At 48.8% G+C, this 22,926-nt stretch overlaps 1 protein-coding gene across 2 annotated transcripts in view; it reads left to right on the top strand.

Moving 5' to 3' along the window:
• Positions 1-22,926, top strand: part of HDLBP (high density lipoprotein binding protein) — an 829,415-nt gene that overhangs the window by 768,737 nt on the left and 37,752 nt on the right. For both annotated transcript variants that reach the window (XM_069618106.1, XM_069618107.1), the window contains exon 26: positions 2,659-2,775. In XM_069618106.1, the coding sequence (XP_069474207.1) occupies positions 2,659-2,775 (117 nt within the window). The remainder of the gene's footprint in view (positions 1-2,658; positions 2,776-22,926) is intronic.

The raw sequence follows: 22,926 nt of genomic DNA, 5'->3' as shown, positions 1-22,926 counted from the left end.
CTTCCCCTCTGAGAGGGTTCAAAACGTGCTGTTTCAGATCCCTCAGTATGTAGCCAGTCGAGAGGTGACGGTACGCAAGCCATGCAACTGTTAAAGATGATGGCATCCTGCATATACTTCGTCTCTCACGCACTTTGCGCATGCGCCCCATGCAAGAGTGGCTCAACAGCCAGTGGTGTCAGGCCAGCAGACAATGGGGCGATCTAGTGGTTGTCTCGGCAGTCCTTGTTCTCTATGCAGTGGTGGGTGGGGGAAAACCTCTTGAAGGGGAATACCTTCACCACCCCTGCAGTATAAGTTACTCTCACGACGGACGCATCTCTCATGGGGTGGAGGGCCCGCCTCCTTCAGCAGACGGCACGCAGCCTTTGGTCCCCAGCAGTAGCATCCAACCACATAAACCTGTTGTAGCTGTTAGTGGTATTCAAAGCACTGAAGGCCTTTCAAACACCGTATAGGGAAGGACAGTACTGATCCTCGCGGACAGAACCACGGCCATGTACTACCTGAGCAAGCAAGGGGGCACTCGCTCTCCAGGGCTGTCCAAACTGTTTCAGAACATTTGGAAATGGGCTCTCAAACACAAGATGTTTCTATTGTCTTAACACATTCCAGGGGAACTCAATCTTCTGGCAGACGTGCTTAGCTGAGACTTCCCATTGCCCTTGGAGTACGAATGGCGACTACATGAAAACATTGTCTCCAAAGTTTTTGCAGAATGAGACTTTCCAGAGATCGATTTGTTTGCAACTCTGGAGAACTCGCAATGCCCAGATTATGCCTCCAGGTACCCTCAGAACCGATCCAAGTGGAACGGTCTCTGGATAACATGGTCTGGGAAATCCAGGTAACCACAGAACCGATTCAAGGGAAACTGTCTCTGGATAACATGGTTGGGGAAATGTGTTTACGCTTTCCATAACCAAATTCCCCCCGCCTCCCCTACTCAACAAGATTGTGCACAAGGTGCACCAGGAACCAGTCACCATGATATTGGCGGCCCCGATGTAGGCCTGCCAACCCTGGTTCTCCCATCTGATGGAGATGTCGCTTTCTCTCCTCTGATCAAACTACCTTGCCCATCCAACATACTATCTGAGGACAAGGGGGAAACACTTCATCCATGCCCGCAGACTCTCAGTTTAGCGGCCTGGCTCCTTAAGTCATAGAGTTGGGGCATCTCAACTTCCTCAACGATGCATGGATGTACTTTGAGTAGCAAGAAAAGCCTAACACCAGACATTGCTACTACAATAAATGGAAACGCTTTGTCATCTGGTGCAACTCCAAGAGCATCAATCCCATTGACTGCTCTCCTACTCATACCTGACTCGCCTACTAGACTCTGGTTAGGTTTTTAATTCCCTGAAGGTCCACTTAGCTGCACTTTCAGCCTATACCACGTCCCAGCAAAAGGTGTTGTGGTGGAAGATCCCAGTAATTAAAGTTTTCATGGAAGGGGTTAAGAGAATTCATCCTCCTATTTCTAACCCGGCTTTTGGATTGGATCTAAATGTGGTATTAACCAGATTTATGGGGTCTCATTTTGAACCTATGCACAAGGCAAGCCTCAAAGCACTTACTTACAAGACCGCCTTCCTAGTGACAGTCTTTTCAATAAGATGAGTCCGTGAACTACAGGCCCTTTCAATTCTAGACACGTTCATTACAATTCCGAGATAAGGTGGTACTGCGCACTCACGGTTTGCGCCCAAATTTATTTCTAAGTTCCATGTGAACAGACATTAGAACTACCCACATTTTTCCAGAACCACACTAACGTGGCAGAGAGAAGCCTACACACACTGGATGTGCGCAGGGCAGTTGTGTACTATCTGGAAAGAACTAAACCACTAAGGAAAACAAACCAGTTTTTTGTTTCAGTGGCGGCTAGTAGAGAAGGGGACCCTGTCTCTAAATCAGCCATCTCAAGGTGTATTGTCATTTGCATCACACTCTGCTGCACTCTTGCCAAGAAAGATCTGTCCTTCAAGCCTAGAGCACACTCTACACTGGGGCTTGCATAGCATTCATTGTTCCTCTCAAGTCCATCTGCAAAGCAGCAACCTGGAGTTCTGTACACTCCTTTACAAAACACTATTGCCTAGACACTCACTCTAGGTCTGATTCTCAGGTGGGACAAGCAGTACTAAGACATTGTTTCACTACTGTTCCTTCTCGCAACCCACTTCCATCTCCGGGTACTGCTCGCTAGTCTATGCACAGCATGTGATTCTAAGCAGATTGACAAGCATCAGAAGACTTGCATTACTTATCGTAATAGCATTTCTGATGATTGTATCTGCTTAGATTCGCATGCGGCCCACCCTTCGTCCCCGCCAGCAGAAAAAATACAATTGGAGGGACCTCAACGCGTGAGAGATTTTGGGTACTCTACACGTCATGTTGGGGATAGTGTTACAGGCACGCCCATTTAGACGTCCCCTTTTCGATCCTCGAAGACAAGATGCAATACTCTGTTAGCATTAGATGTCGGACTATATGCACAGCATGTGACTCTAAGCAGAATTATTATTATACAATTATCAGAAATGCTATTACGTTAAGTAATGTATGTCTTATAAGCTATGTTAGTCTCTTCTCTTGCTCCTTTCAATTCTTAAGGCCCTTTGCTAACAATGTTTATACTTTTCTTAGGTTGATATTCGCTTCCCGCAGAGTGGGGCCGCAGATCCAGATTGTGTGACAGTGACAGGGATGCCAGAACACGTGGATGAAGCCATTGATCATTTGCTGAATCTAGAGGAGGAATATGTGAGTACTTAAAAAGCCCAGTGGGAAGGATGTGGGAATTGGGTGGATTGGGGGGAACCCATTGTGTATAGCATAGCTCATAATGATTTGGGAGTTAGAATATCAAGTATTGTTCTCCAGCATTGGATTTTTCACACATTCACATGCTGTGAATATTCTCCGGCATTGGATCTTTCATACCTTCACATGCTGTGAATATTCCCCATCACGCTGGGAATTCTCAGTAACATAGAGCAGTTTAAACTTAAATCTTTCAGTCACTTTATGTCATTTTTGCGTCATACTGCCCACAACCAATAGGAACACCTGCCGTCGACCATCTCTAGAATTTTTACTGCACGTTAGTTTAGGGAGTTCCCAATCATCTCCAATTTTAAGCGAAAAAATTTAAATGTTAATTATTTTTCACTAAAAATAGATATTTTTCATCGTTTACTCGACACCCGGCTTTAGCAGCGACAGCGCAGCTGCCCTTGACCGTCCCGCCACTGGTGTCCGTCAACAAAGCTTTGTCTGCGTAGTTGGGCCTACCTCATGGCGGAATCCACGAGGAAAAGCCTGTGCCCGCTGTGGACTGAAGAATGCCTACATGGAGGATCACCACAACGACTGCCTCTACTGCATCATCCACACAAATGTATCCATGTTGAGGAGAATTCTCAGAAATGTGCTAATTCCGCTCTACCTTAGAGACCCCCAGCACCGTTGCTGGATTTTGGGGACTTTCATTTTTTACCTGGACAGAGTGAGACCCTTTTTTCCACTCTCTCGTATTTTTGCTATGAATTGAACAGTGTTTCTTTTGGTTGTGAAGTCTGACAAACTCCATCGGCATCATCTTTTACATTGTACCACACAGCACCTTCAGTGCAGTGGCACAGGGAAGTTTTTCAGATTTCCTCAAAGGTTTAAATACTTTCTCTTGGATAAGCTATTGTTTCCATGAGCAGTGAAGTGAAATTTACTTGACTTGCTTTGTAACTTTCTAGACCCAGCACACCCTTTATTACAGAAGGTGCTGGAGGGGTTACTTGGAATCCCCTTTGTTTAGCTTTTCATGTAACATTTTTGTTACCCATTCCTCGATAAATGGCTAGTGGCAGTGGTTTACTTTTAACTACCGAGGTGTACTTTTACCGCCGGCTGCGTTCGCAGCTGCTGTAAAAGACCCAAGGGTGCCATTTTTGTCAAAATGGACCTGGTCTTCTTTTTTCGCCATTTCTTTGTGGAAATGTCCTTCTTGAGATTTACTCTGCGCGCCAAACCAGGTTTGGTCCGTTTGTTCATTTTGTCTTTGGCGGTATTCACGGAGTGAAGCCTGCCTCTGGCTCCAGTATGTCTGGTGGGGGACGGAAGTGAGGGAGGTGCCCGAAACTCCCTGTGCTTAATCCCAACCCAAAGGTGATTGGCCAGCTGGCTGCCCGGCAACGACAGCCACCCTGCTGTATGACTGGCATCCAGGCTGGAATGAATGGGAGAAACCTGCATAAAAGACAAAGTTTTTTGGCTTGGAAGGCAGTCGACCACTGGACGAAGGAATCGAAAGAAGTACTTGGAAAAGACGCCTGCTGCAACTCCTGGACCGCTTGTTTGCCCAGTGAAGCCCTGCTGCTGTGCTGATGCTCTGAATTCGCCTTGACTAGAGAGAAGCCCTGCAAGGACGACTTCTCCCCTTGAGTTGGTGGGACCAATCGACTCCAAAGTAAGCCACCTCGACATCCTCTCGAAGCTGTTTGAATTTCCACTGCAGTTGCTGCTGGAACCGAAAAGCCAGGGGGAGGAACACCAGATTGTGTGCGTTGTTTTTAAGTTGTCCAAGAGCTCCAGGAAGATCGGCTGAGCCACCTCAACAGAGTGCTGGGCCCCAGATGTAAGGAGTCCGTGGTGGTGCTGTTTGCTGAGACGCGAGGAGCTGAAACCGCAAAGTGCCACTGAATAGAAGTTGGTCCTTTACTGTCACCGACAGTCCAGTTGCAGTGCAGGAGTCCTCCAGACGTCCTCCCTCTTGTCCCCACGACTGAGGTCTAAGAGAACTTACCTCTTGTTGTGTAACCTCACTTGTTCTCAGTGAAAACTTGTCTTGGTTGCTTCTGTGGAGTTGCTGACAGCTTCTGTACCTCACAAGCCTAATCAGCTTCTGGCCATACTTTGTAGAAAAGAAGAAGAAATCCAAGACCTCCAAAACATTGTTAGGCAGAATTGCTTGCAGTACCCTCTAGGACCACCACATACAATTAGGGCTACGGGTGTAAGCAAAACCAACCTTTGGTATAAGTCTGTACTACAGTTTTTGGTAGCGAGCTGAGCAGCCAGGCTTATCTCAATAGGGAATGTGAGCAGTACAAGGATGTTACACAGAGGTCTTACAATCACAGTGGGTCAAGTAGACACTTGCACTCAAGGTTTCTTGGCAAAACACTTATTAATTGATTACACAATCATTTAGAAACCATTGACTAGAGGAACGCAACTCAATATTATACACAATTATACTTCATTACCAATCCAATACGTTTCTGAGTAAATTAGGCTCCCCTGAAATAGGAGTGAAATGGCATTTCAGGCACTTAAAATAGGCGTACAAAGGCACAAGTTAATAAAATAGATAACAAATACTTTCTTAGGCAGTGCAAATAATTGTAGTTCCCTCTTCAGTTCAATAGGCCTAGGCCAAAGTCAATGGACTAGTGTCTTGCATAGGAAAGAGCAACTCTAGAAGGATCTTTCCAAAAAGAAATGGTGAAAAAAGAAGACCGGGACCCGTTCAAACAAAGGGGTTTAAGGTGCCATCTTGCAAAACATGGCCCCAGCTATTTCTAGCTTGGTTTCCTTGTAAAACCACTGCCACCAGCCATTTCGATAGGAAAGGGTAGCATTTGACTGCTACATGAGTAGCTACTTACTACATGAGTTTCTAGACACAGGGGATACTAGGTAACCCCTCCAGCACTCTATAGGAAGATAGTGTGTGTGCTGGGTCTAGGAATTTAAAAAGGCTAGTAAAGCCAATTTAACCTTACATTCTCTGGGAAACAGTAGTTTATCCCAGAGAAGGTATTTAAACCTTTGGGAAGTCTAAAAAGACATCCCTGTGTTACTGCACTGAGGGTGCAGTGTAACACACATGAAAAGATGCCTATCGTAATCAAAGAACACCAGAATAAAACGCACATCAAAATACATGAGGGGGGAAAAAGGCTCATACTCTTTCCAGGTAAAAAAAATCAAGTCCTCAAAATCCAGCGAAGTTGCTGGGGGTCTCTAAGGCGAAGGGAATTTGCACATTTATGAGCATTGTCCCTAAAACCGAGCTCCAGGAAGCTCCTCCGGACTCCCTCGAAGCAGGATGACCCAAACCTGAGCCACTCCAACAGTGCTGCACCACAGAAGCAAGGGGAGCCCATAAGGTGTCCAATAACTGCAGTGGTGCCATTTGCCGGTAGCTGAAACCGCGAAGTGCCGCTGATCTGGAGTAAGCCCATTGCTGCCGCTGACCTTCAAATCGTAGTGCAGGAGTTCCCAGACGTCCTCCCTCTTATCGCCACAAATGAGGCCCAGCAACAACAGGATATGCAGAACTACAACAGAAACAGAAGCCAGCTGGAACATTTTCGTTATACTCAAGATACTGTGTAACTAGGGCTACTTACCACTTGTGTGTAGCTTGTTGGCTCAACCTGGAGACTTGCATTGGCTGTCCTTTGCAGAGTTGCTTGCATCTTTGCTTTTCAAAAGCTTCCCAGCTTGTGGCCCGACAGGGATTCTTTTTACAACAAAAATCTTTAACATCGTGCAAGAGTTTTGTGCTAGCTTTAAGAAGTGCCTCGGCTTCTCTAGACTTTGCTCAATTGACATTGCCTATCCCGGCTCCCTCAAGACTCATCTTACCCTCTGACTTTGTGTTGATCTGTCCTTCAAAAAGTCATACATAATGTACTTGTATAGCTGGGAAAAGGATTATCCTATACTTCATTGGGGGACTGTAAGTGCTTACCTGCCTGGAGAAACATGTTAACCTTTGTTTCCATCCTTAACCTTTAAAGAGAGAGAGAGATCTCTCCCAAAAGGGTATGTACTTACCTGAAAATGAAGGAGTGCATTTTGGAAGTGTATTTAATTGTTGCATATTGCCCTTTCTAAAGAAGGCTCATTTTAAAACTGTTCAATTCATAATTATTTTAATATGAAACCTTGACTATGTTGCACCTCTACAGCTCACATTGACCCCTCTTGAGTGAAGTCTGGCTGCTCAGTCCCACTAAAAACTTGTGTAGTACAGGCCTGCTAGGGAGAATTCTCATAAATGTGCTAATTCCCTTCAACTTAGAGACCCCCCAGCAACTTTGCTGGATTTTTGAGAACTTGATTTTTTTTTTTACCTGGAAAGAGTGTGAGCCTTCCCCACTCCCCCCCACCACACTCTTTCATATGTTTTGATGTGTGTTTTACACTTGTGTTCTTTGATTATGGAGTTTTAAGATAACTCCATAGGCATCATCTTTTCATGTGTTTTACACTAAGTGCAGTGACACAGGAATGTCCCTTTAGACTTCCCAAAGGTGTAAATCCCTTCTTTGGGATAAACTACTGTTTCCCAGAGAATTTAAAGTGAAATGTACTTTACTAGTCCTTCCAAATTCTTAGATCCAGCATACACCATCTCACAATCGAGTGCTGGAGGGGTTACATAGTATCCCCTGTGTCTAACTACTCTTGTAGCAGTGAAATGCTACCCTTTCCTATTGAAAAGGCTGGTGGCAGTGGTTACCTGCTGGGTGAGGGACAGCTAGGATGGAATGAATGGGAGAAAACCGAGTCTTGTGGACTGGCAGGCAGAGTCGACCACTGGAACGAAAGAACCGAAGACGAGCTGGAGGACGACGGCTGCTGCAACCACTGGACCATTGGTTTGCCCGGTGAAGCCCTGCTGCAGGTCCAAATTGCCAAACTCCATTCGACAGAGAAGCTCCTTCAAGGACGGCTTCTTCCTTTTGAGTTGGTGGGACCAATCAACTCATAAGACACCTAGATACCATTCTCAAGGCTGGTTATGTTTAACCAGGCAGAGGGACACCAGTTCGTGTTCTTGAATCTACAGCTACTGGAACTGAAGTGACTCCATTTTGTTTGCTTTCTTCAATGATACCGTGCAGCGCAGGAGGCCCCCAACGTCCTCCTTCTTGTCCCCACGACTGAGGCTCAGGAACCACGACCTCCGCAACATTTGTTTTCTTCATACAAAGGTACTGTCAACCCGATTGAGAGAATGCCACTCTTGCAGAAAAAGTTTGTGAAACTTTCCCAACTTGCAGGCCTAATCAGCTTGTGACCCCACAAATGATTCCTTTTCGCCTTAACTACTTCTGAGAACCTTTGCAAAGACTTTACAGTTTGATACCAGAACTGCTCCTTCCTATCCAGAACACTAGCCCATTGACTTTGGCCTGGCCTATTGACTTGAATTGCAATATTCTGGTGAACAAACTTTTTTCGTTGCCTAGAAAATATATATTATCTAGTCTACTTACTTTTGTCCTTTTTGCTCACTGCTAAGTAACCATTCTGCCATTTGGCTCCTTTTTCAGGGGAGCTCGAACTGTCTCAAACGTTTGTATTGCAGTGTATTTGGTTATAATATTAAGGTGCCTTCTTCTAGTGAAATGTCTTGTAATTGATTGTGTAAATAAATTAAGTGTTTTACCAAGAAACCTTGAGTAGAAGTGTCTACTTGAACCACTGTGATTGAAAGTCCTCTGTGTAACTACATGTACTGCTCACATTCACTCTTGAGATAAGCCTGGCTTGCCAGCTCGCTACCAACAAACTGTGTGGTACAGATTTATACCAAAGGTTGGTCTTGCTTTCTGTTGGAGTGACTTGTGGGGTGTGAGTTAAGAATGTCCTCTTCTCTATAGTGTTTCTCTACTGAGTGATGCAGCCCTAGTATGATGTCATAGAATGTTGTTCACAGTGTTCCTTGTTGAGGGATAATAGGGTTCTAACTTTGTCAGTTGGAGAAAGAGCTGGAGGAGAAGGGACTCTCAATGTTGGGGGTCTTCTTATATTGTTATGTACTAAATAAACCTTGAGAACCACTTACCTGTCTGCGCCTGCATCTTCGTAACAATGGCGACGAGGATGGGATGCAGTAGCTTCAGCCGTTAAGCGAGAGAAGACCCCCAGCAGCCAGCCATGCATGTTTAGCTCCGGAAGGCCGCCGAGTACCCGTGGAGAGGAGGCTGCCGAGTACCCGTGGAGAGACGATCTCCACAGCCCCGAAGCTCGGGTGAAAAAAGAGCGGCCGCCCATTCCTGCCAGTGGGAGCTGCGGTTCTCCCTGGGCTGCTCCGCATCGTCTGTGCGTTGAGCGGGCCTAGCGCGGACGACAGGAGGATCGCCGAAGTCCGTCGGCGTGGAGAGACCCGTGAAGCAGCGACCTGCAGCGCTCCAACTCCGTTTAAGAGAGGTGGCGGCCCGCCCAGTCGGCAGGAGCCGCGAGTCGCCGTGGGCTGCTCCGCATCGCGCGTGCGTTGAGCGGCCCGTCACTAGACGCCGTGGAGCTGCTCCGCGTCGCTTGCGCGTTGAGCGGCTCCCCGGAGTGGAAGACGGGACGCCGTCAGGAACTTCGCCAGCGCCCACGGGAGATCTCGTAGCAGTGAAGTGGGGGCGAGCGGGCCGCGACAAGACCAGAGGCGCGAGGGAGGTCGTTGCTCCGCCCCACTCCTGCCCCGAGCAGTCACCCACCCTCGCAGATTTATAATGCTGATGTTTTACAGGCGTTGAGCGGCCACTAAGCACCTGCATCTTTTTCAAGTAAGTGCTGTTTGATTCCGCGCGAGTTCCTACACGAGATACTTTCCACAGCTGTTCGACGTGAGTAAGGAGGAACCCTGTTTACCATTTTACCGTATTTCTTGTTAAAAAAGGGCAAGTTACTTCAGGAGGCATCAAGACATTACCGTAAATGGTGTTATAGGGGGTAAATGAAAAATAATTCAGCATTCTCTTGTGTGACAATAACTAAGTTATTTGAGAGGGCGGTAGTTGAATTGTGGCAGCAAAGAAGTGTTACAGTGATAGCAAAGGTGGTCCCAGCGCTGGGTTGGCACACGAGGATCTTCTTACTTACAAGTACAGCATAAGAAAAGAAAAGTAATACTCTTAACTGGAAGTGTTACTTAAGACATGGCAGCGTTACCCGGCATATCTGGACCACCCACATTTATGCCTATGCCAGGGGCGGCAAAAATTGCATGGCCCCAATGGCGCAAGGGCTTCATACATTATATGAAGGCGGCAGGAGGAACAGCATACTCTAGCGAAAGGAAGTTAGCTTTATTGCTTCATTTTTTAGGGTACGAGGGCCAAAGAATTTTTGAGACTCTCCCTCATTTAGCAAGTGATGGAAGCGGGGATGAGTTGAATGATTTCGAGTCGGCTCTGATGAGACTAGACAAATATTTCAACCCAAAAAGAAGCACGATCTTAGAACGTTACAATTTCCGCATGCGCGTACAAGCCCATGGGGAGTCTGTTGAAGACTATGTGACTGCCCTCCGTCATCTGGCTCTGACGTGCAAGTTTCAGGGAAGCTTTGACGAGCACATACGTGATCAGTTCATGACACATTGTAGGTCAAATAAGATACGCGAGGAACTGTGGTTGAAGGACGAGCCAAACTTGGACGAGGTATTGGACTTAGCGAAACGAGTAGAACATTCGCTGGCATGCGTCGCCAAGTTATCAAAGGCCGAGGGAGGAGACTCTAAAGAGGCCAAGCCGGAAGTATTGAGGGTGAATGAAGGGAAGAACAAGAAGAAGGGAAGAAACAAACAAAAGGAGAGGAATATTGTAGAAGAAAGAAGTCAAGAGTCGACGCAAAGAGAAGATAAAAAGGATGAGAGATTGTGCTATAGATGTGCCAGTGCTACACATTTTGCTTCTTCAGTGGTGTGTCCAGGGCGGAAGGCGATATGCAATAAGTGCAAGAGGAGAGGACACTTTGGGACGTGTTGCAAGAACTATCAGCTTGGGCAAACGAATCAGAGGAAAGTCCTATACGTGAATGAAGAGGAGGAAGGGAGGTCATCAGATGATGACGCCGTACTGGCATTGCAGAATGTTGTTGTGAACACGGTCAATGTTGTTGGTGGGGAAAATGTCCTAGATGATTGTGAGCGTCCCTACACTGTTTTGACTGTGAATGGATGTAAGGTGTCGATGATGGCTGACTCGGGGTCAAAGATCACTTTGATATCAAAGTCCGCATTTGAGGATGAAATGAAAGGGGCAGTGTCGACGTTGTCAGTGCCGGACATTTGTCCAGGGGGGTACAACGAAGACAAAATTGAGCTGCTAGGATATGTCTGGAGTAAGTTTGAATTTAAAGGACGATGCTGTGAAGGGAAGGTGTATGTAACAAAGAAAGGTCAATCCTTGTTAGGGTGGAGAGAGCAGAAGAATTTGGGAATAAGGTTGGACCCCAACCATCCTGATCAAGTATTGCAAGTGTCAGATGCGTGTTCGTCATATAGCAAGTATGTGAGAGAGCATAAAAAGATATTTGATGAGACATTGGGAAGAGTGAAGGGCTTTCAGCACCAGATATTGTTGAAAAGAGGCAGTGTCCCTACCGTGGCAAAACTCAGGCCCGTCCCTTTTGTGTTAAGGGACAAAGTGAAGAAGGAATTGGAGAAACTTCTCAAGTCAGGTGTGATTGAAAGAGCTGGGGGAGTTGAGTGGGTTTCCCCGGTCGTCATTGTGAAGAAAAGTTCAGGAGATCTGAGGCTGTGCGTTGATATGCGCGAGTTGAATAAGTGTGTGTTAGTGGATAGACACCCACTACCAAACATGGGTGAATTGTTAACCATGGTGAGTGGAGGGAAGTACTTTTCTAAACTGGATATGACGTCAGCATATCATCAGGTGGAGTTGGAGGAGAGATGTAGAAAAATTACGGCGTTTGTGACACATGAAGGAGTGTTTCAATTTAGGAGGATGCCCTTCGGGTTAGCCTCCGCTTCATCAGTGTTCCAGAAAATCATGGATCGCTTGTTGAAGGGGATTAGGGGTGTGTTCTGTTTTCAGGACGATGTATTGGTCAGCGGAGTGACATTGGAGGAACATGATGGGAATTTGTGTAAGGTGTTGAAAATATTCGAGGAAAGAGGGATTACTCTTAAGGAAGAAAAATGCAAATTTGCGGTGACTAAAGTGGACTATTTGGGACATGAGGTGTCAGGAAATGGTATCAGACCCAAGGAAGAGATGGTGAATGCCATAAAGAGAATAGAAAGACCCATTGATAAGAGCGAACTACACTCTTTTTTGGGAATGACGGAGTTTTATCAGAAATTTGTGATGAATTATGCTGATAAAATACATGAGATGAGAAAAATTTTGAGGAAGGGTGTTGAATTTGAGTGGAATAGTCAGTGTGAGGCGGAATTCAATGGTATAAAAGAGGAGATAAATTTAGCCCAACCATTAGGTTGTTTTGACACAAGAAAGACATCCATCATCACAGTGGATGCTAGTGGTTGTGGTCTAGGTGCCGTATTGTCTCAGACAAGACGACGGGTCCGAGGAGGTGATAGCTCATGCCTCATGGGGTCTCAAGGGAGCGGAAGTGAGATATTCTGTTCTCGAGAAGGAGGCGTTAGCATGTTTCTGGGCGGTGGAGAGATTCAAAAACTTTGTGTGGGGTGTTGAGTTCGTAATTCGTACTGATCATAAACCGCTAAAGGCCATATTCGAGAACAAGGGTCTTGATAAGGTTTCTCGCAGGGTGGCAGGATGGGTTACCAGAATGCAAACGCATTGTTTCAAGATGGAGGTTATTCCTGGGAAGGAAAATGTGTTGGCTGACAATTTGTCAAGGATGAGAGTAATTGATGCTGATGTTGTGGAAGATGAAGAGTTGGAATTAGTGTTCGTCAACACGGATGGTATTGTGTCCAAGCAGGAGTGGTTGGAAGGGATGAGGAGCGATGAGAATATGAATAAAATAATTCCGTATGTTGTTTCTGCCGCATGGCCTAGCAAAGCGGAAGTGGCGGAGGGCGCGAGGCCGTATTGGGAAGTGAAGGATGAATTATAGGTCATTGGCGGGATATTGTTCAGGTGGGGAAGGGCTGTGGTTCCAGTTGGACTAAGGAAGAGGGTGATAGAGCTGGCACACAGTGGTCACATAGGAATTACCAAAACCAAAGGGGTGTTGAGGGAAGACTATTGGTGGCCGGGCTTTGACAGGGAAGTAGAAAATTGTTTAGAAAATTGTCAGTTTTGTGTCAAGAGTGGGAAGGGATCAGTGGCTAAGAAGCAACCATTTGTGGATGTGGGCCTTCCCTCCAGGATATGGAGTGATCTCGCCATGGATATCCTGGGTCCTGTGGAATTGGGATATGGACGTGGAAAGTTCATAGTCCTGGTGGTGGATCTGTTCTCGAGGTGGGTAAATTATAAAATTGTGAGAGATGTTACTGGAGAAACCATGATAATGACTTTGCAGGAAATATTTTCCAATGAAGGTCTGCCGGAAAGTTTGTTGACAGACAATGGTCCCCAATTTGTAGGGGGAAATTTTACCAACTATTTAAAGAAATGTGGAGTGCATCACAAAAGGACTTCATTATATCATCCCGAATCCAACGGTGTGGTTGAAAGGATGAATAGATGTGTGATGGAGAGTGTTCGCATGGGGGAAGAATGTGGTTTGGATAAGGTGGCTGTGATACAGAATAGGATCTGGGCCCTAAGAATGGCACCTCATTCTACGACAGGGTTGTGCCCGTTTGAGCTTATGAGGGGCAGGAAGCCATATTCCATGGCGTGTCCGCCGTGGCTGGGTAGGAGTAGGGAAACTGATTTGGTTATTGATGAGGTAAGGAAGTCATTGGTGAGGAAGAAGTCTGAATGGGTGGCGCGTGAGAACCTGAAGAGGGGTAAGAAAGAGTTGCGCGTAGAGTGTGGAGATTGGGTCAGGATCAAGAAAGGGTTTGTAAAAAGGAAAGGGGATTCCCTGTATTCGGATCCAGTCAGAGTTGTGGCGGTCATGAAGGGGGCCGTACGAGTGACTGGAGGGCAAGTATGGAACAAAAATAGAATTGCTGCGGTTAAGAGAGGGTATGTGTAGTATGTGCCGAAGACTAGAAAATAAAAATTGAATGAGTTATTGAGGTCATCATTATGAAATCTCGAGATTATATTATATAAGTGAATTTTTAAAAAAAAAAGGGGAGATGTGTTGGAGTGACTTGTGGGGTGTGAGTTAAGAATGTCCTCTTCTCTATAGTGTTTCTCTACTGAGTGATGCAGCCCTAGTATGATGTCATAGAATGTTGTTCACAGTGTTCCTTGTTGAGGGATAATAGGGTTCTAACTTTGTCAGTTGGAGAAAGAGCTGGAGGAGAAGGGACTCTCAATGTTGGGGGTCTTCTTATATTGTTATGTACTAAATAAACCTTGAGAACCACTTACCTGTCTGCGCCTGCATCTTCGTAACACTTTCACCTGTAGTCCTCATTATGTGTTGATCCCAGAGGGTACTGCGTGCAATTCTGCCTAACAATGGATTGTGTGACGAATAAGCATTTTATGTTGTAGGTGTCTAGTATATGGTGGTTGACACAATGACTGAGACAGCCCTGCCCGAAACTGGTATGAATGCAGTGTGTAGTGCTGAATGGCAGAGTGCTTGTCTGAATCCACATTCTGTGTTGCGAGTGTCTGGATGGGGAAGAATGGCCTAAATACATTGTGAGCCTGATTGGCTGCCTGACTGCATGAATGTCCTTCTGAATGATTGGTTGCCTGACTGTGACCCAGCAGAGTGAATGGGAGAAAGTTGATACTTGATGCTTAACCTTGCAGCCCGCTGGAAGAAGAAATGCTGCTGCTGTCCTTTGCTAATCTGAACGCTGCGTGACTGTCAAGGAGCTGATCCAAGAGAGGACCTGGCTAGGAGACCTCTTCCCGAGCTACGAAGGACCATCGTGCACAGCTGATCTTTGCCAAAGCTCCCTGGACGTCAGGCCCTCGATAGGCTGCTGACCGGAGACTGGGACCGCCGCAGAATCGCGAAGTGAAGCGCCCGGACATTGAAGTCCATCACCGTCAACGACGTGAGCCCCAGTGCTTCTTTGCCTAAGAACTTTGAAACCAGGACTCCCTGGCTCATCGTCAACCACTTTCGTCGTGCCGGAGAAAGTAAAGGCCGCCGATGACCGAGGAGAATCTGCCGATGGGTTTCCCCGCCACCCGAAAACCGCAGAGACGCTGACGACTCAACGCCCTTGCTGTGCCAAAGTTCTTCATGAACTCTTTTGCGGCAGTGAATTCTCGTCGAGGTGCCCCACACGCCTCAGTTTGCAGGACGTTTTCGACCGATCGTCAACTAGTACCGAAACTGCTGCCGCAACGACAGTATTCACCCTTTTTTTTCACCGAATCTCGACGACCTGTGGCTCCTGCCTTAAAGCGAGTACACTCAAGAAAGGCCTGTCGAAGACTCAACGAACAACTCTACGAAACCAGGTACTTTGGGGTCGTGGAACCTTTAGAAGGAATCGGACTATATTGAGCATAATTGGACTGGGCTTGTAAAATACGCTTTATTTACAGGCCAACCAGGTGGGGGGATCCTCACACAGAACCGTCTCTAGGTAGACGGGGGACTGTTCTGCCATTGCTTGGTTTAACTTGCATTCTTTCTGTGGTGTATTGTTGATTCATCTTATACTCCGAGTCCTATGCCATTTTGAACTGTTAGCAGTTGATGCATTTCAAAGGAATCGATAGCTAAGAGTGGTACAACGTAGACCTGTATGTATTATTGCCAGAGTAAAAAGTGTTATTGGGATTCTCCAGCATGGGGTCTGGCATGGATTCACATGCTCATGAATATTCCTTGTCAGGCTGGGAATCCTCGGTAAAGAAAAAAATCAGTTTCACTTCTGAACTGTCTTTCTCCTAACAACCAATCACTGGTCTCTGGGTCATACTGCCCCCAGCCAATGACTGCCCTCCACCTAAGCCCCTCCTCTGGCAGCCATCTTCAGATTTTTACCGCACGTTCAAATGTTGGGAGTCCTCGTGCTATAGCTCTCGAGCTTTTACTGCTTTTTGCGTTTTTTTCAAAGAGTTTCCTCTCTTTTTTTGGTTAATTGAGCCTCAAGCTCCACCGATTCATCATCTGATTAACAGGGACCCGTTTTCGGAAGCTTCACTTCTCAGAGGATTCCAGAAGATTCTTGAGGCGTACCCCGCGTGGACATGGCCCAAATGGCGGAGACTCGACACCTCTGTTCAGGATCTGCCCAGGATGTGGACTACGGAACATTTTCCTGGTGGATGGGCTCTCCTGGTGCCTTTACTGCCTACACTCAGACAAATCGCACATGGAGGAGGCCTGTGCGTTCTGCAAGGACATGTCCTCCCGCACCATGAAGGACCGTCGCAAGCGGCGCGCCGAGTGGCCGGAGGCGAAGAACCTGGCAGCAGATGTGCCCCAGCAACATACTTCTCACAAAAATAGATCTGAGCGGTCTTCTAAGACCTTTGAGGGCGCTCTGGGGAGGGGCAAAGCACTGCTAGTCCGGAGGCATCGGGAGCGCCGTTGGTACGGGCTCCGCGCCAGCCAGGCTGGGCGCAGCATCGCCGACGCCTTCAACCACAAGCCAACGCTCCGGCTAAGAGAAGAAAAGGAAGTCGGAGCACCCGGGTAAGCTTCTCTAGAATGCCTGATCGACTCCGACGGAGAAAGCCAAGGGGGAGCAAGGCGCTGACCCTCCCCCTCCCCCACAGTGAAGGCCTCCGACTTGCCCAAGGTCGTGAAGGCCCAGGTTCACCAAGCGAAAACATCTATTGAGGGAGTGGTGGCATCCCTAAAGTAGGCCGCAGATGCGGGTTCACAGGAGACAGCCACCAAGACAAGTGTATCCCTGCCTGTCCGGAGGGTATCGTCCTTTCTGCCCATTGAGAAGACTACCGTGAAGGCAATGCCAATCATCTCCCCGAGACGGTCGCCCCTGGCTGAGAAGAAGGGGGGGGGCACGGACTCAGATATCTCCTATAAGGAGGAGCTTTCAAGCCTGAGAAGAAGGGCGTTGAGGCCAGGTCCTACGAGAAGGAACCCGACGAGGCAGATGGGGAGAGAGCGACGAGGGAACCGTCGAGGAGCAGCAGGGCAGTGAGGAACCTGACGCCACGCTACTGCCACCGCTCCCGGACAGGTCTGAGGACATCCTACTAGCTCCGCACACCCTGTGCACTGAGAGACGGACAAGGTTGCCCATGCCTCCGACGGGCCATCCAGCGCCTGGACCTTCGAAGGATCCACCAGCTAAGAGGAGACAAGTCCATCCTACTGCGTACCATCCCTCCCCTCCATCCCCTCCGCCGAGGGACGAGACCGAGCCGGATACGGCGATGACGGGTACGGACGACGGAACAGATCTCCCGCTGCCGGTACCCAGGGCTTCTCCCCCTTGACGAGATCGGCTCCTTCCACGCCATGTTCTCTAGGGCCTCGGAGCTGTTCCAGCTCACCCTGAGGAAAAGAGGAAGGGAGGGATTACTTTATCAATGACGAGAGGCCAAGAGGAAGACCGTGCTCTCGATCCCGCTGTTGGACGACATTTGGGACGAAGGGCTGTCCCTCCTGAAGAACTCGTCTTCGGCCCCGGCGAAGAGACTGGTACGAGAAGACATACTGGGTTCCAGACGCTGCACCGAAGTGTCTCAGTGCGCAGCCATCCCCGGACTCGGTGGTTTCGGCGGCGGCCAGGAAGAAATCTGCAGGGTCGGCGACATCGACTTTTACTTCCCCACCGGTCAGCGAGGGAAAGAAGCTAGACGCCATGGGACAGCGAGTCGTCTCGTCGGCAGCAACGACCATTAAGGCGGCCAACGCTTTCGCCATCGTAGCCCGCTAAAACAGGGAGCTGTGGTTTAAAATCGCCCCTCTCCTGGTTTTCCTCCCAGGTGGCAAGAGGGCAGAGGCCCTTGAAATCCTACAAGAGGGCGAGGTGGCGTCGGACCATGCCATCACAATGGCCACGGACATTGCTGACACCGGGTTCTGCCAGATGTGCAACCATGTTTGCCTTAGTCGGCGTGGTTGGCTCAAGGCCACCAATTTACGTCAGGACGTCCAGACGAGGGTATTGGACATGCCTTTCGACGTGGACAACTTGTTCGGCAAGACGGTGGACGAGTTGCTGCAGGCCATCAAGGCAGACACCGAGATGGCCCGTGCCTTGGGCACACTCCAGCAGCGACAGCTGTCCTTTCGGGCTTCCGGGGGCAAGTCACAGGGTGCCTCCAAAGGATCCGGTGGCAGCTTTTCTTCGTACTGTCAAGCAGCCCGTTCTTTGTCCCAGGAAGCCTACAGGGGCCGCAGCAAGGCCGGAGGAAATGGTTGCCGCCGCCAAGGGGCCCAATGTGGTACGGCCTCAGCGAAACCGGACTGGATCGCCTGTGACGTCCGGCCCCCCACACGAGCACCCCGGTGGGAGGCTGGCTGGCGAGCTTCGTCAGCGTGTGGAAGTCCATCTCCAGCACCTTCTGGGTGCTGGATGCCCTGGCACACCGACACACTCTGGAGTTCCAAAGGAAGTGTCCCCGTTTTCCACCTGTGGCCAGGAAAGACACCACGTTCCGCAAGGGCTTCTAGAGGTACGAGCGATGTTGAAAAAGGGTGTGATAGAACTCTTCCAGAAGAGACTCCGGAGTATACTCGCGGTACTTTCTCGTCCGAAAGACCGGCGGTTGGCGACCCATTCTAGATCTCTGCCACCTCAAAAAATACATCAAGTCCCAGAAGTTCTGGATGGTCACCCTTCAGCACGTGCTGGGACAGCTGGAGGAAGGAGATTTCCTGTCGTTGCTGGACTTGGAGAATGCTTATTTTCACATCCCCCATCCACAAGGGGTATCGAAAGTTTCTGTGCTTTGTGGTCCAAGGACAACACTAACAATTCAAGGCCCTTCCCTTCTGTTTGAAGTCAGTTCCAAGGGTCTTCACCAAGTGCCTGGCACCGGTGGAGGCGCGGCTGCACCTGCAGGCGGTACAAGTCTACCCCTATCTGGACAATTGGCTCATCCGAGCAGAGTCAAGGGAACTCGCCGTCGAACATACAGCAAGGACCGTCCGCCTACTCACAGAACTGGGGTTCTCGATAAACTATGCAAAGTCCTGCTTGGTGCCATCGCAGGACGCTCGGTTCTTGGGGTCCAGGCTCAACACGGTGGCGCGCCTGGCAGCACTGTCGGAGGACAGGATAAAAGCCATCATGGGCAAGGTACAACAGCTGTTGACCATGGAAGTTGCCAGGGTGAGGTCCATCAAGTCCCTGCTCGGCATGATGTCGTCATGCATCTACCTGGTTCGGCTGTGCAGGCTGCGGATGTGGCCGCTGCAGGAGTTCCTTGACGCCCTTTGGATTCATGCATCTAGCAGCGGGCATAGACTTTCAGACCCCAGCACATCAGGAGACAGTGACACCTCCCTGGAGGGATGGGGCGCGCACACCAGAGATCTCCATGCAAGAGGCCTTTGGCTACCAGAGGAGAAGTTGTTGCACATCTACGTTCTGGAACTCCGGGCTGTGTTTTGGGCCCTCAGATCATTCTTCCTGTCCCTCAAGGGCAAGGTGGTGTGGGTCTTCACAGACAACACAACCACGATATTCTACATTCGGAAGCAGATCCCCGGCCCTCTCCAAGGAAGTGCAGGACTTGTGGCACTGGGCCGTCACCCAGGGGATGTTCCTGGTACCCTGTCATCTGGCAGGAGTGAAGAAGACTGTCTCTGACTCTCTCAGCAGGAAGCTGCGCACTTGCCAAAGAGTGGGAGCTGCAGCAGGATCAAGTGTATCTACTGTTTCGACGATGGGGCAATCCCCAGATCAACCTTTTTGCGACGGCGAGGAACTCCAAGTGCCAGAGGTTCGCCAGCAGGTTTCCCCAGCCGGGGAGCTTGGGGGATGTGTTCTCCTTTCCCTGGGACGGCCTGTTCCTCTATGCGTTTCCTCAGTTGCCGTTGCTTCTGCGACTCATCACTCAACTCAGATCGACCCGGTGCAGGATGAGCCTCGTCGCAGCGGAGTGGCCGAGGCAGATATGGTTCCCGGACCTTCTGGACATGTCAGCATCCCCTGCAGTCAAGCTTCCGGCGGACGCTGATCTTCTCACCAGCGAAGGAGGCGCGATTCTGCATCACGTCCCAGGGTCGCTGAAACTGCAGGCCTGGTTCCTGCAGCACTAGAGTTCGGAGGGTACGAGATCCTGGCGGACGGCAAGGAGGTACTTGCCAAGGCCAGGGCTTCTGTGACTCTTAAGTGCTATGGACATAAATGGAAGAGTTTCACCGTCTGGTGCCGTGCACCGAAGATAAACCCTCTAAGGATTACGGCCCCTCAAGTTCTGCCGTACTTGCTGTCGCTGGCCAAGGCGGGGCTGGCACACGCCTCCATCAAAATTCATCTGGTGGCTGTCTCACGCTATACCAGAGCTCCGGGGCGGTTGTTGCTGTGGTCTCATCGCCTGGTTAAGGAGTTCATGAAAGGACTTTTCTTCTCGTTCCCGCCGGTGAAGGCTCTGGCCCCGGTGTGGGAGCTCAATGTGGTGCCGACTAGGTTCGTGGGTCCTCCGTTCAAGCCTCTGCATTCGGCACCTCTGAAATTCCTATCGTGCAAGACAGCGTTTCTGGTGGCCATCTCCTCCGCACGATGAGTGGGAGAGATCCAGGCCCTCTGCTGTAAGCCTCTGTTCTTGACATTCCACGAAACAAGGGTCGTGCGGAGGACGCACCCCTCCTTCATGTCCAAGGTGCCGTTGGACTTCCATGTCAACGAGCCCTTGGCGTTGCCAGTCTTCTTCCCGTCGCCTTCGACGCCGGCTGAGAGGAGTTTGCAATCGCTGGATGTGGCTAGAGCGCTGAAGTTCTACGCGGACCGCACAAAGTTTCCGGAAGACATCACAGCTGTTTGTGAACTTTGGCCCTGTGAACCAAGGGAAGGCCCTCTCTAAGGCTTCCATTTCCAGATGGCTCTTTGGCTGCATCACCCATTGTCATCAGTTGGCAAACCAACCGTTGCCTTGCCGTCTGAGCGCCCATTCGACCAGAGAGATCACTGCAACTTCGGCGTTCCTGTCTGGTGTGCCCCTGCTGGACATCTGCAAGGCTGCTACGTGGAGGTCCACGCACACCTTCACGAGATTCTACTGCGTCGACTGGGATTCCAGGGAGGAGTCCAGAGTCGGCCAAGCAGTGCTGCGCAACCTTTTCGCTTGAAGGTGGGCCTGGTGAGGAGGTAAGAGATGCTTTAATGTTGAGATGTTGAAATGCTTAATGTTGAGCCTTGCCACCTCCTGTGGTTGTGCATGTGTGTACTGCTATGTATTCTTTTAATCATGAGCATGTCAATCCATGCCAGACCCCATGCTGGAGAAGGAATAAGTTACTTACCTGTAACTGTTGTTCTCGAGCATGAGTCTGGCATGGATTCACATGCGGACCCTCCTGCCTACCCCTCTGTGGCTCTTCTCTTGCTCCTACTGTCACTTTACGTGCTACCAAATCTGAAGATGGCTGCCAGAGGACGGGCTTAGGTGGAGGGCAGTCATTGGCTGGGGGCAGTATGACCCAGAGACCGGAATATTCATGAGCATGTGAATCCATGCCAGACCCATGCTGGAGCACCGTTACAGTTAAGTAACTTGTTCCTTGTGTATATAACGTGAAACTTATTTATATAAAGAACTGTTTTCACTAACATAGTGCGTGGACATTCCTTTGTGGGTGCTTGGGGACTACACTGTACTTTGAGAACCAGCCCGCATCACCTTCTGAGAGGTAAGCCTTGATTGTTCGTCCATTGCTATCAACAATAGAGGATCTTGGCTGGGGTGCTCTGTGCCTCTCCTCTGCCATATAGAGAGCAGGAGTACAGACACCCCCCTCTGGTGCTTCACACGGGGCATAGTAACAGTGTTCATATACGATGCCTGATGTCCTGTTCGGAACAGACGATCGAGTGCCAAGCAAGACGGATCGATGGCCAAGTCGAGGTGTACTACGCCCCCTGTCGAAGGTTTTCCATAGCAGCAGAGCTGGAAGGAAGGAATCTGTGGGAGAAGAATCCATAGAAAGAACATTACCGTAAGTATTTTCTCCTTTCCACCCACACTTCAATTCACACAGGGCACAGCATTTCCAGTGTCAAATAACAGTTAATTATCGGCTCATCGTTTCAGGCTCTAAAGAGCAAAACGCCGTAGGGCGAATGCCGCCTCACGAGCGAAAACAGAGTAGGTACTGTAATTCTGCTATTAACTAATCTTATGCCATCACAAAGACTCTGCAATGGACCAAGGTTGACAACTACACAGCTACAAAGACCACCATAGAGGCCTGTGTGATCGATGGAACTTTGATACTGTTCTTATACCACGCATACCTCTCATTACATTCGATATTTTAGCCTTTTCAAATACCTTTAATAAGTCACAGGGACCTACGCCCCCTTCCTGGAAGCGATCAGTGGTAATTCTGATATTTAAGAAGGGCTACAGAAGTGACCCTATTAACTACTGCCGATATTGACCTTCATGATATGCTAGAACAGCGTATGTTAAGCCGGGAACAGCTAATTTAAACATAACTTATTTCTTCATAGTTACTGTCTAACTGGAATTACTGGTGTTGCTCTGTGTGGACTAATTGCAGCCCTAGACCATGCTTTGACTGCTCACCTACCTTGCGTTGAATGGGTTTTGGCTAACCGCTCAGTGTCTTCCCTGTTCACCATAAATAGGGTGGCCTCCCAAAATCCTTCCACCAGGGCTGATTTTGGAAACCATCTTAACAGTTGTTTTTGTCTTTCAAATTACACATTCACTAGTTCTTTCCCCCACATTTTCTAAAGGCAATGGTTTTCTTGTATTGTTATTTTTGCGCTCATCAATTATAATGAGCTATAATAGTCCTCTTTTTAGGGGCTGTGTGGGTGAGGACAATGAAATACAAAATCTAAAGAATCCCACAAACCAGCTTCCTTCCCTTGCTGTTCAGAGTGAGTCACCCTAGATGCATATAAACTTGCTCATGTGCGCCCCTTAACCAAAAAACGGGCTCAATAACCATGTAATT

The sequence above is a fragment of the Ambystoma mexicanum genome, chromosome 10 (assembly GCF_040938575.1).
Source record: "Ambystoma mexicanum isolate Mex_15411 chromosome 10, UKY_AmexF1_1, whole genome shotgun sequence".
Lineage (NCBI taxonomy): Eukaryota > Metazoa > Chordata > Amphibia > Caudata > Ambystomatidae > Ambystoma > Ambystoma mexicanum.
This window is presented reverse-complemented; position numbering and strand designations above follow the sequence as displayed.